At 43.7% G+C, this 17794-nt stretch overlaps 1 protein-coding gene across 4 annotated transcripts in view; it reads right to left on the bottom strand.

Annotated features, from left to right (window-relative positions):
- Positions 1 to 17794, bottom strand: part of RNF17 (ring finger protein 17) — a 111728-nt gene that overhangs the window by 55790 nt on the left and 38144 nt on the right. For 2 of the 4 annotated variants that reach the window (XM_042461114.1, XM_042461116.1), the window contains exons 18-22: positions 16310 to 16425; positions 15625 to 15745; positions 15053 to 15173; positions 10722 to 10946; positions 3923 to 4073 (exon numbers count right to left, since the gene is read on the bottom strand). In XM_042461114.1, the coding sequence (XP_042317048.1) occupies positions 3923 to 4073; positions 10722 to 10946; positions 15053 to 15173; positions 15625 to 15745; positions 16310 to 16425 (734 nt within the window). The remainder of the gene's footprint in view (positions 1 to 3922; positions 4074 to 10721; positions 10947 to 15052; positions 15174 to 15624; positions 15746 to 16309; positions 16426 to 17794) is intronic. The other 2 variants (XM_042461115.1, XM_042461117.1) reach the window with 2 other exon arrangements.

Raw genomic sequence — 17794 nt, 5'->3', positions numbered from 1 at the left:
ATCTGGATTGGCCTGAAGAATGGAGGCAAGCATGGCAATGGAGTTACCACACTTGCTTTACTTCCGTAGCCAAGCAATGTGACGAGATGTCATCATCTGATGACCTGCCAACTTATGAGCCTTCAAGTACAGGAGAGAAGCCCATCTGTGATTCTCATCCCCAAGCTTGTTCAGAAACAGTGTCATTTTCTCCCACTGATTCTAGATGTCCATACAAACCAAGTAATTTGAGAACTTGGATGAGAACAGACAAAGCATAAAATGTATGCCTCTAACATGGAGCTTCTTGCCCTCCGTATCTGCAGGTGTGGAATGCAGACAACATGAGGCTTTTGTTTGGGCAGTATTGATAAAGATCGAATTAGGTTTTGGATGCTGCCCTTGAGGAGGAATGGCTGCATCATCTACTTTGTAAAGGATCTCAAGCTTGATAGACAGGATTGATGATGGAGTCGAGCACAACTTCCTGATAATTTGCATCAGGTAAAGGAGAACCGGTAAAACTGTTTGCGAATGAATCGGTGAAAAACTAGATCCTCAATAGAAGTTTGCTCCTGTTATACCTGCACGCCAAAGAACTTAGCCGTTTGTAGCATTTGACCCTCGAATGCTTTGACATCATTGGTTGGTCAATGCCACCCAACATGATCAAAGGCTGGGAGTCCAAATCAGAGCTTGGACCCAAAGTTCCTGACACTGAGAAAAGTTAGACAGTCTGGTCTGCAACAGTAGAGACAGAAGGCAGGATATCATCTTTGGTATTTTCCACTATGCCCTAAACTGGGATCGCTGGTGCTAGATTTGCTCCTGAGTGGTACTGGCTACCTTAATACATGCTTGGTCCTGTATTCCTCACCTTGTTGAATGGAAGCAAGTGCACATGAAAGGATGTAACCTGAATCAAACCCTCTTATACCTTGACTGATGGGTTGAGTAACCTGTTTCTTTAGTGATGAGTATACTGCTCAGGGAGACTATCATATGACCAAGAGCCCCCAGTAGAAATCCCGTGAAGGAGCTCTATACAGTTGACCCTCTGCTTTCGTAGACTTGCAGTTCACGGCTCTCGCTTACTCACGAGCAGCAAAAAGAGGGGGTTAAAATGGGGCATGCATTCCCATCCAAGCCTATGGGGCTTGAATATCTGCGAGTTTCCATTTTTGTGGATGGGCGGAGGGTTCAAAACAGAGCCTTGTGAAAACTGAGGGCTGACTGTATCTGTAATCTCTAATGTTGTCTTTGGCCATGACCACCATCATGGTGGAATGGTTGATGCTGCCTGTTCTAGTAGCACCAGCAAGATGTCCAAACCAGATGCTGAACATGAATAGACATTATAACAGTGGCAGTGTCGATGTGTTGGTGGAATGGCAGGGAGAGGCTTAATGCAAACCAAAGCTTGGACCAGAGAAGGCAAGACTGTTACTTTAATTATGGATGACTTGAGTGTTTCGCCTTCAGAAGCCTGGTTGGCTGACCTTTAGTCTTTGACAGTCTCAATGACCATGGTACACCACTTCAGAGAAGCTAGCAAAGGTGAAACCACTCTCTCTGGAAAAGCCATCTTATATATAACTTTGCAGGTAAGAGTAGAAGCTTCAGTGACTATGGTAGCCTCCGCAGTGGAGTGAGAGGAAGGTCGAGGAAGAACGTGCTCCTTTGATCTCTTCTTTTTTGTTGTGTTGTGCTTTTGCACAGCCTGCATCTCCACTTTTAGAGACTTCCAGGAGGTCGAGGGTGGGATCAGCTGTCGTTGGTACCACCATGGACTTTCTTAGTAGGCATACAAATGGTCCCCACTAAGGATCACTTGCTCTTATATTTGTAAGGCCCAATAGCAGTTGAGACCAAAGCAGAATTCCCTTCCGTATTGACTGGTGCCGTTGCCTGTTTTCATGTCAACGGTTGGCAGCAGGAGTCCACATCCTACTCTCTCAAGGTCTATCCCAACCCTGGATCTTGGTACTGCATTCAACATGCTTCTTGAAGGAAGTCAGTGTTGTCAAAGAAGCCCAGAGGGATAACGTAGCTACAGTATACAGTCAACACTGATAATCAATGGTCTGATGAAATTCTTCGGTCAAAGTAAGCAAACACTGTTCCTGATGAGGCAAGCTGCAGATGAAAAGGAATGGGTAGGTTTCAGCAGGAAGCCCCTTATACAGAGCAGCTAGAGATGGGAGAGTCCACTTCCCAAACACTTTAGAACGCTATAGAATGCTCCGAAAGAAGCACTGTGAAGGTGCAGGATAACCCAGTCGTGTGGGTCACAGAGACCATGAAAAAACAACAGTACTTTAAAGTCTCATCTTGCACAAGCTGTCGTCCTTCCTTCCTACCTCTCTCCCGGCTCTCATCAGCGAAGGTGGGTGGGCAGCTGGCGGTCATTACTGGCTCTTCCTCTTCTGCTACCACTTCAATGTGGGCTTGCCATCCACTAATGGTTGAATCCACGGACGGCAAGACCACGGATCCCAAAAGCAAACTGTATATGAATATGAATTTCTCGGCCCCTTTAACTGTTTTATTTACAAGGCAAGAAAATTACCATGATTGCATAGGTGTGACAATTTTCAAACGCTTCATTTGCAAAAAGAAGTAAATGCGGGAAGAGCAGTTTTGGAAGTTTTATTGCATCAATGCAATTAAAAAGCAGGGGTGCAAGAGTCTGTGCATTTTCACATTGGAAAAGTCTAGCAAACAACATAAGATGTCTTGCCAATGAGATGTTGAAATAGTGTGTTTTTGTTATTTTTGCAATGACTGGATTCAAATTTGTCAAAGCTAGAACAGAAAATGGCACATGGGAAGGGGAGAGGAAGGTAGGTTAGTACAGTTTATGAGGAAGACAGAGTGAAGACAACAAGCTGGGATCAGTTTTAACTACAGGTTCTATAGCTGGGAGGGCAATTATGGGAACTGTAGTCCAAAATTTTTCCAAGCTCTAATTCTCTCTTTCTCGTCCCTGCTTTTCAGTAGAGTTATTGAGTCCAGCTACTGTTGAATTGCAAGTTCCAGCATCCTCTAGCTAGTGTAGCCAATGCTGAGGAATACTGGGAGCTGCAGTCCAACATCATCTGGATCTTGAAAGCTATGCAGGGTTATTCAGCCCTGGTTAGTACTCAGTAACTCGAGTTCAGTGCATTATAGTACTGCCAAGAAAGCTTCCTGTGTTGCTTGCTAGACTGTTCCAATGTGAAAATGAAGACTCTTGCACCCTTGCTGTTTAATTGTAGCTTCCAAAATAATAAATTTCAAAAGAATTTTCTGTCCCTCACTGGACTGGGCGAGCTCTACCTCTTGTGAGGGAAGAGACACTGTAATTATCTCACATTTCTGAAGTGGGGGAAACAGTAATTTTATTTCCTGCCATTTTTCAAGCATGAGAAATATTCTGTCATTACACATTCCTAGCTGTCAATATCACTTGTGGCTTATAACATGAAGATTCCTTGGAAGAATTTACATGCTTAGTTCTACAGATTAAGCCACATGTACTGTTAGCCATATTCTTCTTCCCACCACCCAGGCAGCCAGGATCCCATATCACTGCGCATGCTCATCCCTTACAGGATAGTTCTGATGAGTTCACGCCTATTTTTCACCCAATGGGCGTGTACCTCTGTCAAACTTGGGAATGACCAATGCTTGCTGATGCCACCTCTTCTATGGAGATTCTGCTATTTGATTATGTAAGGTTAGGATGTTCATGTTTGGGATCCTGCTGGGGATTCTTTAACTGGAGATCCTGCATTAAGCAGGGGGTTGAACCTGATGGCCCATAGGGCCCCTTTCAATTCTATGTTTCTGTTTTCAGTACGTATGGGTCAACTGTGCTTTGTTTTTATCCCTGAATCCCAGTCAGAATGAGTAAAATTACCATAGCTGAAGTTCATTTAATGATTTTTATGACTTTATTTACCTCCACACTGTTTTCAGAAACAATCCTGCTGATCTGGCCTCTTTGCCATTGATTCAGATCCTCTATGTAAGCAGCACAATGCATATCAACTGTCCAGGTAATTGTTTCACTCTTAGACTTCAAGTAAGTATCAGTCATCCTCTCCTGTAAACTAACATTTTAGAAAACCAGGAAAAGATAATTGAATATCAATCTTCAGTTCTATTCTGGGGGGGGGGGGGGATCTGTTTTGGCAGCGTAAAGATACTTTTAGACATGACTTGTTACTACAATAACATTATATTATTTGTAATTTCAAAAAGAGGTAGGAGTGTAGTAAGGGACTAAATATTCTAAAGCAGGGGTTCCCAACCTTTTTGACTCGCAGAGCCCTTATTTCTATGGCAGAGCCCCTAAAAGACCTACCCTATGTCTTAGGAGTTGATGGTGTTCAGGAGTATATATAAGAATATATTCTTAGTCTTTAATTTCATTCTTTCATTTTCCTGAAATGGCCACAAAAGACCTGGGAAGTAAACACGGAGCGGTAAGGGCTCCTCGGAGTACAGGTTGGGAACTCCTTCTCTAAAGGCACTAGATTCTATCTGATCTTGGATGGGAGATCACCAATGAATACCAGATGCTGTAGGCCATAATTCACCCTAAGTCGACAGGTGACATGAAAGTGCGTGCATGCACACTCACACTCACATAAAGTGTAGTGAGCAGATTATAAAACTGTACAGGAACCATGATAATATTGTATATTAGTTTTGTAATACAGTCGGCTCTTCATAACCGCAGGGGTTCCTTTCTGGACCCCCTCACAGATTACAAAAAATGCAGGATCCCAAATCCTGTTCTTTCCAATGGTGCAGCACCACACACACAATCACACTAGCACAGTGGCATGCACTGGGGAGAACATGGCAGGGCCATCTGTATCTCCTATAAAGCTTATGGAAGTCAAGAATCAGGGTCTTTATGCTGTCCTTTAGGAATGTAAATTGGGAGGATTTCTTGAATTTCTTCTGCCAGCGCATAGAACATTCCCTCTTAAAAAGTTACACAGTACATTTCAAATTCTCTTCCCCCAAAATTACATTTTTATCATTAGCATTCCATAAATGAACATTGACTTACCTTGTGATATGTTTGTTTTCAGTGATGGAGGCGATGGAATCCTCAAATGGGTTAGTTCCCTCCTCTCGCTCCAATAGGCAGGGACTATGAAGTTGCAGGTGACGTCAAGGAGGGAACGCCCCTGACCTTCCAGTCGTTGAAACAGCCGAAGTTAAAGATTATTTAACACTAACATATAGTAGGTTAACAATAGAAAACTATGTAAAAAACAACTTGTTTCTCGCTTGTCCTCTCCAAAACCAAAGTGTGACCTCAGTTCTGGGAGGGTAGGATTCCATCACCTCCATCGCTGAAAACAAACATATCACAAGGCAAGCCAATGTTCATTTTTCCAGCGATGGAGAGAGGGAATCCTCAATTGGGATATGCCAAAGCTATCTACTGTGGGAGGGAGAACTGACAATGGCAACTAGACAATAGCTTGGAGGACTCGCCTACCAAACGAAGCTTCTGCGGATTGGAAAACATTCAAATGGTAGTGGCAGACAAAGGTGGAGGAGGAAGCCCAAGTGGCAGCCCTACATATATCTAACAGGGGGACATTTGTGGAGAGGGCAGCCGACGTGGCGGCACTGCGTGTGGAATGGGCAGTGATAGCTCATGGGACAGAAGAGCTATTAGAGGTGTAACATTTGTATATGCAGTCTCTTATCCATCTAGATAGTGTGGTGGAGGAGTCTCTTTTGCCCTTAGATGATGAAGCAAAAGAGATGAACAGGCGATCAGAAGTACGAAAACGGCGTGTATGCTTGATGTAGATTCGGACATCTAGCGTGTGCCAGGTTTTTTCTAATTGTTTTTTGGGGTTAGGACAGAAAGACAGTAACACAATCTCCTGGGACCCTTGGAAGGTAGAGTTGACTTTGGGAATAAATGTTGGGTCTAGACGTAACACCACCGAGTCCTCTCTGAAAGAACAAAGCTCCGATCTGACTGACAAGGCTGCTAGCTCAGAGACTCTTCTGGCAGAGGTAATGGCTATAAGAAATAACACCTTCCAAGTAAGGAATTTGATGTCCGTTTGGTGTAGTGGTCCAAAAGGAGCTGTAGTGAGAGCTGCCAACACTAAATGTAGGTTCCAAGTTGGATAACGGTGAACTATGGGTGAGCCAAATAGTGTAGCCGCCCTCAAGAATTTCTTGACATAAGGTTGGGAAGAAATCTGACTTGACAGTTTGACAGGTAGAGCCAAAGTTACTGCTGATATTTGTCTTTTTAGAGTGTTGGGCTTGAGTCCCTTGACAAGTCCTTGTTGAAGGTAGAGGAGAAGGTCACCTACTGAAAATGAGAATGTAGATATATTATTTGAGTTACACCAAGTGAAGTTGCGGTAAGTATATTCATATATTTGCCTAGTCGAAGGTCTTCTAGACTGGATGATGGCATCAACTACCTGAGAGTTTAGGCCATCTCTTAACAGGATGAGGTGTTCAGTCTCCATGCATGAAGACTGAGCCATTGTGGATCTGGATGAAATATCTGACCTTGGGATAACAGGTCTGGGCGAAGAGATAGTCTGAACTTGTCCTGTGACGGGGATAAGATTTCTGGAAACCAGGCCCTTCTCGGCCAATGTGGAGCAACCAGTATCAGGGTTGATCTTTCACTTCTTAGCTTTAGCAGGCACCTGGATACCATCAGGATCGGAGGAAAGGTCTAGAGCAGACTCGGAGGCTACGGAGCATGTAGGGCGTCTGTGTCCTCTGAGCCCTGAGATGGAAATCGGGAGAAAAATCTTGGCAGCTGATGGTCTATTGGAGATGCAAATAGATCCAACATAGGAGTCCCCAGAGCTCGGGATATCATTTGAAATACTTTTGGATGGAGATGCCATTCTGCTTGGTCTATGTCTGTCCTGCTTAGCCAGTCTGCTTTGGTGTTTAGAGTCCCTTTTATGTGTTTGGGCCTTAGAGACAGGAGGCTGGTTTCCAACCAGCTTATTAGACTTTTGGTCTCCTGCATCAGCAATCGTGATCTGGTTCTGCCCTCTCTGTTGACATGTGCTTTTGCTGTGATGTTGTCCGTCCTGACCAAAACATGGGTGTGGTTTATGAGATGGACAAAGACCAGAAAGGCCAGGCAGATCTCCCTGAGCTCCAGCCAATTGATACTGTGGGTTCTTTTGAGATCTGACCACCTGCCCTGAGCCACGTGTGTGTCGAGGGTGGCACCCCATCCGTGCAGACGTGCATCTGTGGTTATTCGTATCTGTTGAAGAAGCCATATCGGGCGTCCCAGCTGTATTCGATTGGACATCCATCACTGTAGTGACCTTTTTACACTTTGGGGCACAAGGACTCCTTTGTCTATCTTTTGAGTAATCATCTGTTGAAAGGGTAGAAGCAGCCATTGCAGTTCCCTTGAGTAAAATCGAGCCCAGGGGACACAGGGCATGGCTGATATCATGAGTCCCTGAAGCCCTGCGAGGAGAAGTAGATCTATCGAGGGTAAGGGGAGAATGGAGGTTATCAAGTCTTAAATGGCCTTTATCCTTTGTGGCGATAATGATACAACTCCCTCAAAGGTGTCTATCAATGATCCTAGGTGTAGAATTGACTGAGAAGGGATAAGGTGGCTCTTCCCATGATCTACCAGAAAACCATGGAGACAACGAATGTAACACCGCTGTGACAGCGCTGGAGGCCTGTTGAAAGGTTGGGGCGGCAATCAGTAAATCGTCTAAATATGGGAAGACGTATAAGCCCTGTAGTCTCCAGTGTGCGACTAAGGCTATCATTATTTTGCTGAAAACTCTCGGGGCTGATGACAGGCCAAATGGGAGCGCCTTGTATTGGAAGTAACATTTGTTGTAACAAAAGCAGAGGTATCGGTGGTGAGATAGTGGTGTATCCAATTGTGTAAATAAGCTTCCATTAAATCTAGAGACGCAATGTAGACTTGTGGTTTTAAAGACTCTAATATTGTCTTTAGAGTCTCCATTCTGAAATGATGTTTTCGGACACTCTTGTTGACCCTCTTTAAAAAAGTCTAGGACTGCCCTCCATGATTTGCTTTTCTTGCGTATTATAAACAGGATGGAGTAGCACCCCTTGTACCTCTCAGGAGGTGGGACTATTTTGATTGCCCCTATCTTGAGTAGGAGATCGATGGCCTCCAGCATCAGGTGGTGTTTGTGTGGATGCTTCGACCTTGGTGAGACTGTGAAGTGGTCGCGGGGAAGATGAATAAAGTCTATCAAGTAGCCCTGTGAAATAGTCGACAAGACCCATCTGTCTGAGGTGGTTGTTTGCCAAACATGGTGGAAATGTTGTAGCCTGCCTCCCACCAGATCCAGTGGGTAGTCAGGATCGCTGATTGGTTCCTTGTTTTCCAGGGTTGGAGGATCCAGGGTTGTTGGAGGCGGTTTTTCCAAAGCCTCTAGACTGTGACTGATGATTAGGGGGAAATCTTCGATCAGACCATTCTTGTTATTTTCCATATCTGTTGTCTCTGCTTAAAGGAGTTGTTGTTGTTGTTACGAAAGGAATGACCAGATGATTGACCTTGGCGGGAGGGCTTTTTTGTCGTCGCGTCTATATGAGGATGAAAGCACCTTCTTTTCGTCTTTAGTCTCGATGAGTATAGGGTCTAGCTCATCACCGAAGAGTTTGGATCCCCCAAAGGGAGCCATTGTGAGGTTCTGTTTGGATCTCATATCAACTTCTCAATTTTTTAGCCAAATCTGCCTTCTCACCGGGATGGAGGCAGCCTGGGCTCTGGCACAAAATTCAATGCTGTCAAGTGAAGCGTCTGAAGTGAATGCCAGAACCTTCACTAGCTTATTTATACCCTGACGGAGCTTGGTGTCACCTTTGGGCACTAGCTGGATAAGGTCTTTGGCCCAGTCGTAAGCAGCCCTTGAGAGGACAGAGACAGAAGATGAAGCCTTGATGGCTGTGGAAGGAGCCTCAAAACTTCTTTTTAAGGCTGATTCTGTTCTTTTGTCTTTGGGATTTTTAGTGTCATCATTGTCTTTGGCATAAATGGCTGAGGACACGAGTTGCGAGACCGGTGCATCAACCAAGGGCACTTGAAATTTTGACATCACTGAGGTTGGTAAGGTGTAAAATTGCTTAACTGCTGAAGGGTTTGATCTAACAGTTGCGGGTTTGGACCACTCTTCTCTTACCACTCTCATAAAATCAGCAGGAAATACGACCTCTGTGCAACGAGAACAAGGACGTAGGAAGGAGTCACCCTTTCCCCGAGGCAAATCAGTGTCTAGAACCTGAATTGGTTTGGGTGTGTCAGACAATTCCAGAGCCTTAATGGCTTTTTTCAGGAGAATGGAAAAATCATCAGCAGTAAATAGTCTGGCAGAAGAAGGGGAAAGGGGGGTATCCATCTCCTCTTCTTCAGAAAGTTCATTTTCACCCCCCTCAGAGACTGACTGTGACTGGGAGTTATCCATAGATTCATCTGAGGAATGAGTGGAAAGTAGCAATTTAGCTTTCTTGTAGTTTGTCTGATGGCCACAAGATGTCGCCTTTCTCTTATGGGAAGCCTTAGAGTGTGTGGGTTTGGCCGGCTTTTTATCGTCGCTTTTAACAGCTCTGTGGTGTTTGTGGAGCCTAGGTTTGAATTTGCCCCTCTCATTGGCTGGAATAGCCTCTGATGAAGATCTGGCTGGCACTGAAGAGGGGGAGTGAGCCTGGTGGGAGGAATCATTGTGCCCCCTGACAGCGTCCCTGGGAGGATTTTAGGAAGGAGGTAGGGCTGCTGGTATCCCACTGGGCATGGCCTGGAGGTGGAGTAAGGGGGAATGGGGCGACCTGGCCTGCTATGGCAGACGCTTGCACAGTGATTAGGGGGGCCAGAAGGGAGGAAATCTTGGGGGAGGGGGGGTGAAGGGAGAGGCCGCCAGGAGAGGCAGAGCATGCTCAATGGGCTCAGTTGGCTACACCACCCCTTCCCGATCCCGGGGAGGGTGCAAGTGGTGTGGCGCATCTGGGCTTGGAGATAAGGGCTCTCCCTCCTCCGGCTGCACTGCTCTGGGGGTCCCTGCTTGCGCCCTCAAACTGCAAGGATTCCCCGGACATGCCAGGGCTCTCTTCCACATCCTCCATGTTGTAGCTCCTAACTCCCTATCTAGTCCTGCACTCGGAAGGAAGGGAGGGAAGGGAAAGGAAAAGGATTTTATTTTTTGGAAAGATGGAGAAGGGGAGAGAAAGAGGAAGAATGAACTATCTGGAGTGAGGCAGGAACAAGACTGGAAAGTCAGAGGCATTCCCTCCTTGACGTCACCTGAAACTTCCTAGTCCCTGCCTATTGGAGCGAGAGGAGGGAACTAACTCAATTGAGGACTCCCTCCCTCCATGGCTGGAAAAAAGTTTTCAGTATCCATTCTATTGATTTTTACATTGGTAGATTTTGGCTTTTCCACTTTGAGGGAAAAACCCATCTTAAAAAGAACAAAAAATACCTAAAATTGGGGGGAAGGAGGAGAATCCAAGTTGTTCTTAGAAAACATTTTGGCCCCCAATATTAAGGAAAACTATATAGCACAAAATACCACCATTACCAGTCATCACTGCAGTATTTATTTTTTTGCAAGACTATTATGACCCTGCCATTTCCAACAGCAACACAAACTACTTACATATGACAAGCATATGACTCAGTGATATAGTCTCAGTGTTTTAACCAAGGAAATACATAAAATATCAATTTCTCTCACCTTTCCAGAATTGGTTCTAATGACATAAAATGTACAAAGATCCTGCTTGGTGATATAACATGGTTAATTCTCACTTGCAATTCTTTGTTACAGACTAATTCCACATCTGCAAACTGTGACAAGTCTTGATTTCCACATGTTAATCTTGTTTTCTTTGTTTTACAAATTTCTTCAAAAGACGGATCCCATATTTCATTATGAGACTTGGTAGACACTTTGATACTACTGTGGAAGATATAATAGTTTATTTTAAAATACTGTTGTATCTACTTCCACTCTCCCAGGAGGAGCTCAGAATATGTCATGGCCTCCATGACAACTATGTGTCTGTCCCAAGTAGTACCTGACCCCATTCATGCTGCTGCTAACACTCTGGACCTTGTTTTCTGTACTGGGAGGTGTGGAGTAATTTGACACAGTTCTGTTGTCATGTATAGATACTGCCTGGTCAAGTATCAAAAATGGATTGCATAAGGCAAAACCAACTGAAGCTTAGTCCAGACAAGAAGTATTCCTGGTCAGCTGAAAGGAAGATAACAGGGTACAGCCTGTCCTGGATGAGGTTATCTATAACCTGAAGATGCAGGTTCACACTATCTATCTATGCTTGGATTTAGCCTTGAACCTAGAGGTCCATTTTCTGCAGTTTCTACAAGAATACTTTTGTACTCTTAAAAACTAGTGCACCAACTGTGCCTGATCCTGGAGATAGTTGATTTGACCATAATGGGATAAGCCTTAGCTATATCCCATTTGGATTATTTCAATACTCCATACATGGGGCTGCCCTTGAAGAATGTTTGGAAACTTCAGCTGGTACAAAGTGTTGTACTTGAATATTAACAGGCTGGTTAAAGAAACATACAACTGCCTTGTTCCAACAGCTTGACTGGCTAACAGTCAGTCTCTCAGTCCGACTGCCTGCACAGTTGATGTAGACATGAACAAGGGCCTTCCCAACAGCTACAGCTAGATTCTGGAAATCTCTCCCTAGAGAGGCTAAAATGGCACCTGCCTAGTCTTCACTCCATCAGCATGTGAATACCTATTATTATTATTGTTATTGTTATTATTATTATTATTATTAAAAACAAATATTTCCATAACACACATAATAGATCATATATCATACATCTAATATCAAATATCAAGTAACATTAATGTAACAGAATGGTTATTCCAGCTCAGACATCAGAAAGGCTGCCAGGCCCAGAAAAACCCAGAGGAAGGAAGACAACCAACCACCCAAAGGGAAGGTATTTTTAACATACATCAAAGGAGTCACTGACAGAAGAGGGAAACTGATGAGGAAACATAACCTTGAAGTGGTTTACAAACCAAAGAAAATCCAGTAAATGCTTTGCTCAGCCAAGGACCAGAGAGACCCTCTCACAGCAGCAGGAGTTTATTGCATACTATATATGCAACTGCAGACAAGTCTACATAGGGACCACCAAATGCAGTGTGCAACAAAAATCAAGGAACACAAGAGACGTTGCAGACTGAGTCAGCCAGAAAAATCAGCAGTAGCAGAAAATGTTACAAACCATCCTGGTCATAAAATACTGTTTGAAAACACTGAAACTCTGGACCATGCCAACAACTACCATGTCAGGATGCACAGGGAAACCATTGAAATCCACAAACACCTGGACAATTTCAACAGGAAAGAGGAAACCCTTAAAGTAAACAAGGTTTGGCTACTAGGCCTGAAAAATAGCAAGATGAAAACTCAACAAATGCAAATGAGAAATCTCTCAGAGTCAGGGGTTTCCCAGCAGACAATGAGCACTAATCAAGCAGACACCAAGCCTCTTTTGCAGACCCTCCCACCCTGAGGCCTGCCATTAGCAACAAAACAATACACATGCAAATCAGTCCTGCCTTCCCAGGGCCACACAGTATGTGTATATGTGTGTGTGTGTATATTGAGGTCGCAGCTGCGCCGTGAAGGACATGTTTCTAGGATGAAGGACCATCGCCTCCCCAAAATAGTATTCTACGGCGAACTCGCCACGGGTCAGCATAAAAGGGGCGCCCCAAAGAAGAGATACAAGGACTCCCTGAAACAACATCTCAGGCTTGGCCGGATACATCACCAACAATGGTCCTCCCTGGCCTTGCATCGGGAGGCATGGAGACGCACTATCCATGATGCTGCAGCCTTCTTCAAAAGCTCACGCCGAACGAGCCTCGAAGAGAAACGACAACGCAGAAAGAACCGCAACCTGGAAACATCACCCAAGGAGACGTTCTGCTGTGCTTTCTGCAACCGGACCTGTTTATCCAAAATTGGCCTTTTTAGTCACCAACGCGCTTGTACAAAGCGCGGGATGAGTCCTTCCTCAATCTTCGTTCGCGAAGCAAAGCCAGAGAGAGACAGAGAGATACGAGGCTTTAACTTTACACAGAAGGTTAAGCCGATATAAAATTAATGTTGTGTACGCCCGTGGCACATGTGCCATACACGGGAACACTCCCCCATTGAAACTAATGGAGTTTGAACATACGTATTTTTCTCCATATGTGGGGGATTGGGGATCCAGAACATATGGAGAGGGCCCACTGTATCATAAAAGCAGATTTAGACTCAAAAGAAGGAGGTATGAAGATAGGGGGAAGGAACATCAACAATCCAAGATTTGGATGAAACCATTCTATTAGCGGAAAACATCACAGCCTTGGAACAATTACTAAGGTAAAAGATAGCACTCTTACACTTCTAACAGTTTTAAATTGCACTGTTTTTTATCCTAAGCGTGCATCCAAAATTGTTTAAATATTATTAATGATTTAATTATATTTTAACGTTGACCTTGATTATACAGTCGTCCCTCTAGATTTTCAGACTTCAGATTCACAGTTTTGATTATTCATGACTCTCTCCATCCTCCCACCCCCTTGTACCTTCAGCTGGCCATGGCAAGAGACGGATGGGTGGGGAGATGGAAAGAGGCTGGTGCACACCAGCCTTTCTTCTTCCCCCAACCCCTGACCTTTCAGCTGTCCACGGCAAGGGGGGGGGGGATGAAGAGAGGATGGTGCACGCCTCCTCCTCCTCCTCCTCCCCGTCCTTCCATTACTTCAGCTGGCAATGGGAAGCCAGCTAAAGGGACGAGAGGGCAGGAGACAAGGAGGCCTGCTCCTGTGCCTCTTTCCTCCCACCCTCCAGTCCCTTTAACTGACTCCCAGAGCCAGTTAAAGGCAGGGCAGGGGAAAAGCTGGGTGAGCTTCCTCTGGCCCCTCCCATGTCTCAGACAGCCATACAAGGCATCGGAGGGGAGGTGGGCAGGGTTTACCTTATTCATGTAATTTCCATATTCGTGGGGGTCATTCCCCTTAACCCCATGAATACAGTGGGATGACTATAATTAAAGTGGGGCTTTACTCATTCACAGACTCTGGATTCCCAGATTTAAATCACTGAAAATAGCAAACAACAAACATTTGAGATTTCTTCCAACCAGGCAGGTGGCAGGCAGACTCCCAGGGATTGGAGGAAACATGGGCAGGTGCTTCACTCTATTTCATATTACTATTGTAATCTTGTGCTTGCACACATCTCTGTCCTCCAATCCCAGGAGCTCATGTGCTGTCTGCCTTGCAGGCCTGAGTGTTCACCTGCCAGGCTGGAGCTTGCTTCCACTGCTGCACTGGGACTGTTTGGCCAGGTTGTGGAGCTAAATGGGAGTCTTTCAATATAAAATGCTAAGTGGCTCAAGTCCTCATATATAAAATGGCAGAGAGCCATATAAAATAGTGAAAGACTTAAGCACCCACCATTTTCTGATATCTATGGGGAATCAAGGAACCAAACCTCCAGATAGGGCAGTTCCTCTGTATATTGTAGTCATTTTAATTTGTAACCTGCCTTGAATTTCAAACTTGGCAAAAAGGCTAAGTATAAATAATAAAAGAAAGGTATAAACAACAAAAATGTCAAAAATAGCAATAATAATAATAATAATAATAATAGTGATAATAATACTGGAAGTATAAGATAGGTAGCAGCAACAGTCTCCCTCAACCTTCACTAAGTTTGAAGCAACAAAAACTCAGACTTCATTGAAAGTATCAGGCTGCCCACATACATACAGGCCACAAACAAGATGGAACAATTTGAAACACACCCTAAATCTGGAGCGACCAAGTGTCAGAATCTGGGGTGGGGGGTGGGTGGGGGAGACACACACATTAGTTTCTCAGTAACCTTGAGAGGGCTGAATCCCCTGTGGAGCCTTTGAGGCCACAAAACAGCCCCAAGACCTGCACTGTATCCACCCATCCTAAAGTATAACTACTGTGACAAATGAACAAAACAGTATACTTACCCTTCTATGTAAGAAGCCAAGTCTTCCTTAACCAAAATGCTGTTAACACTACAAGACACCTCAGGATATACATTCATGCTATCGTAGAGCTCAACGACCAGTACATTATCTTGAGATTTCTCTACAATAAGATGGGACATTTAAATGTAAATATCTTAAGAAAATAAATCATCTGGGAGTATGGGCAAATGAGAGGCTGTTTGAAGATCAATTCAACAAAACTGAATCTTTCAAAATTGTTTCAAAATAAACCGAAGATATTAAGAAGGCTCACGTTCTTACACAGAACGTTTGTTTCACTTGTCACCACAACAGTCCTGTGATACAGGTTAAAACAGGTGTAAAAGTCCAATCTCAAAGAAAGGATAGCAACAGTTATCCATCTTAAGATATCTTTCTTTATATGGGTGAGAATGTATTTGTACCTGTTTTTTCATCTTGTGAGTCACCCCGAGTCCTACTTTTAGAGGATAAATGGAATATAAATCAAACAAATTTATTCTCTATCTTTAGAGCAAGCAACCTATCTGCTCCGTTAATATTTAATAAATTATACAAAGGTGAAGCCTTACCATTAACAACACAAAACACAGATTTATCTTCAGTTAGTTCTTCAAATCTGTCTTTTGATTTCCTACTCCATTCATCTGATCCTTTACATGGTGCAATATGAGCCAACTTGCATTTGATTGCCTAAATTGTAAAATATAAGATGGCATAGTTTATACATTCTTCCTTTAGGGGGGGATCTCAAGAGTTATGTACACAAAGGTCCCATTTGTTTCTTATTAGGCAGCAAGAACCTGACAACTTGATAAAATTGTTTTTTATATCATGAGGACTAATGAAATCTGTTTGACTGAGCATATCAAAGCTGAGAATAGTATAAAAGCCAGCTTCTCATTACTGAAAAATTGAAAGTCAGACAGCCTTTTGCTGCTTCCCTGCAGCCTCGAAAAGCGGCCGATCAGGGGGCCTCAGGGCTGCTGCTGTGGCAGCTGAGGCCCTGATCCGTCAGGAAAAGGGACGGGTATGGTCTGTAAACCGCCATAATTCACATCTACTGCTATATATTGAACTTCTTGTTATAATTACAATGTTGTGAGAGTAGTGACTACAAAAACGTACAGTACAGTACAGAGATACAAACATGTAGATCCACAAGCAGTTAGAATGTAACTGTGATTTGTGCACTCCCCCCTCCCCCCATCAGATATACTTAGCACATTTTTATACACTCTTATAATTTACACTTACCTTTGCTGGAAGGGCTAAAAACTCATCTTTTATTTTACGCATTTCATTCATTTTTATTTTCGCAGTATTGCCAAAGTCAACGTATTTAACTTCAACTTCTTGATGGCCTGGCAATCCTTTAGAAAGCAATGGGTAAGCAATAAAATTTGAGGTGAACATAGCAGACTTATATGGACCAAGAATGTTTGCTTTTTGTTTCAGTAACAAGGTGAGGCGGGCCATAATTCAGCTTGATATCAGGGTGAGGTGGGATGGGGTGTATAACTCACTACAATTTTATCCTACTCCCCCCCTTATTTTTTTCAATTTGTATGAGGTCTTGTACAGGAAACAAAATTACACCAGAAACAGAATTATCTGCACAGAAAATAATATTCCCTGCACTGCTTTCAATTACAACCAATTGATACTGTGACTTCTCACAGAGACCACACAGTTTGTACTATCTGTGGACAATGGTGAGCCCCTTCTGCTCAGGCATGAATCTCCAGTGGTCACTACTCTCTTGAGGTGCTGAATGGGACTGTCCAAAGAAAGAGTATCTGACCACTATCATATCAGGGACATTTTTATTAATGAGGGCACATGAACCAGAATACACCTCCAATAAGCTATGTTATCTAGAAAGGACCCATTAATACTCAGGTAATGCTGGGCCACATAACAGTTGCTGTATGCTCCCTTAAGACCAGGTAACTTGGTCAACTGCATCCATGCTACCTAGGGATGTCATAATATATTCTGAACAGTAAGATACAACTTTTCCTGGTCTTCAGGAAGAAACTTAAGAAGTCTATGAAGGCTTCTAGATATCGAGTTTATTTGACTAGAACAAGGCAGGTATTGTCCACCTATTATAAACCCATAGAGAAATAGGCAGTCCAAGGGTATCTGGACATTCCTACTTCTGTTGAGGAGTGGTCAACAGATTGTCCAGGTAGATAAACATACACTTCATGGTGAGCTACTAATGCCATAAGCAGCTTGGTGAACACATGAGAGGATGCTGATGGCCCAGGAGAACCTGTACTGGTAATATAAATCCAGGCAAGCAAATCACTGGAATGTCCTGCAACTGGGATATATTAGTATCTAAAGATAAGCCTCCTTCAAATCCACTGAAGCCAAAAAATATTTGCTGTCAATGTTCCTTCATTTTGTGTGCTAAGTTTCCATATGGAATTTGCATCTTCTGATGAGGAGATTCCTCTTATGTTAAAGACAGACTGCCTCTTCTTGCTTTTTTTTTTTGTACTAAAACAAGGATTGAGATCCTGAGAACCTCCTAGCAGAGAATACTGGTTCTATGGGGATCTTGTACTCTATAGCCTGAATCATGTATTGATGTCTTAGTGAACTACTTCATCTGCGAGATTGGAAAACTGATCTGGAGGCATTCATAACACATCTACGGTGTAGCTCTCTGACATTCCTCAGAACCTAAGTATCTGAGCATATCAGTCCTGTCACTGGAAGATACTCTGT

This window comes from Sceloporus undulatus, chromosome 3 (genome assembly GCF_019175285.1).
Source record: "Sceloporus undulatus isolate JIND9_A2432 ecotype Alabama chromosome 3, SceUnd_v1.1, whole genome shotgun sequence".
Classification (NCBI taxonomy): Eukaryota; Metazoa; Chordata; class Lepidosauria; order Squamata; family Phrynosomatidae; genus Sceloporus; species Sceloporus undulatus.
This window is presented reverse-complemented; position numbering and strand designations above follow the sequence as displayed.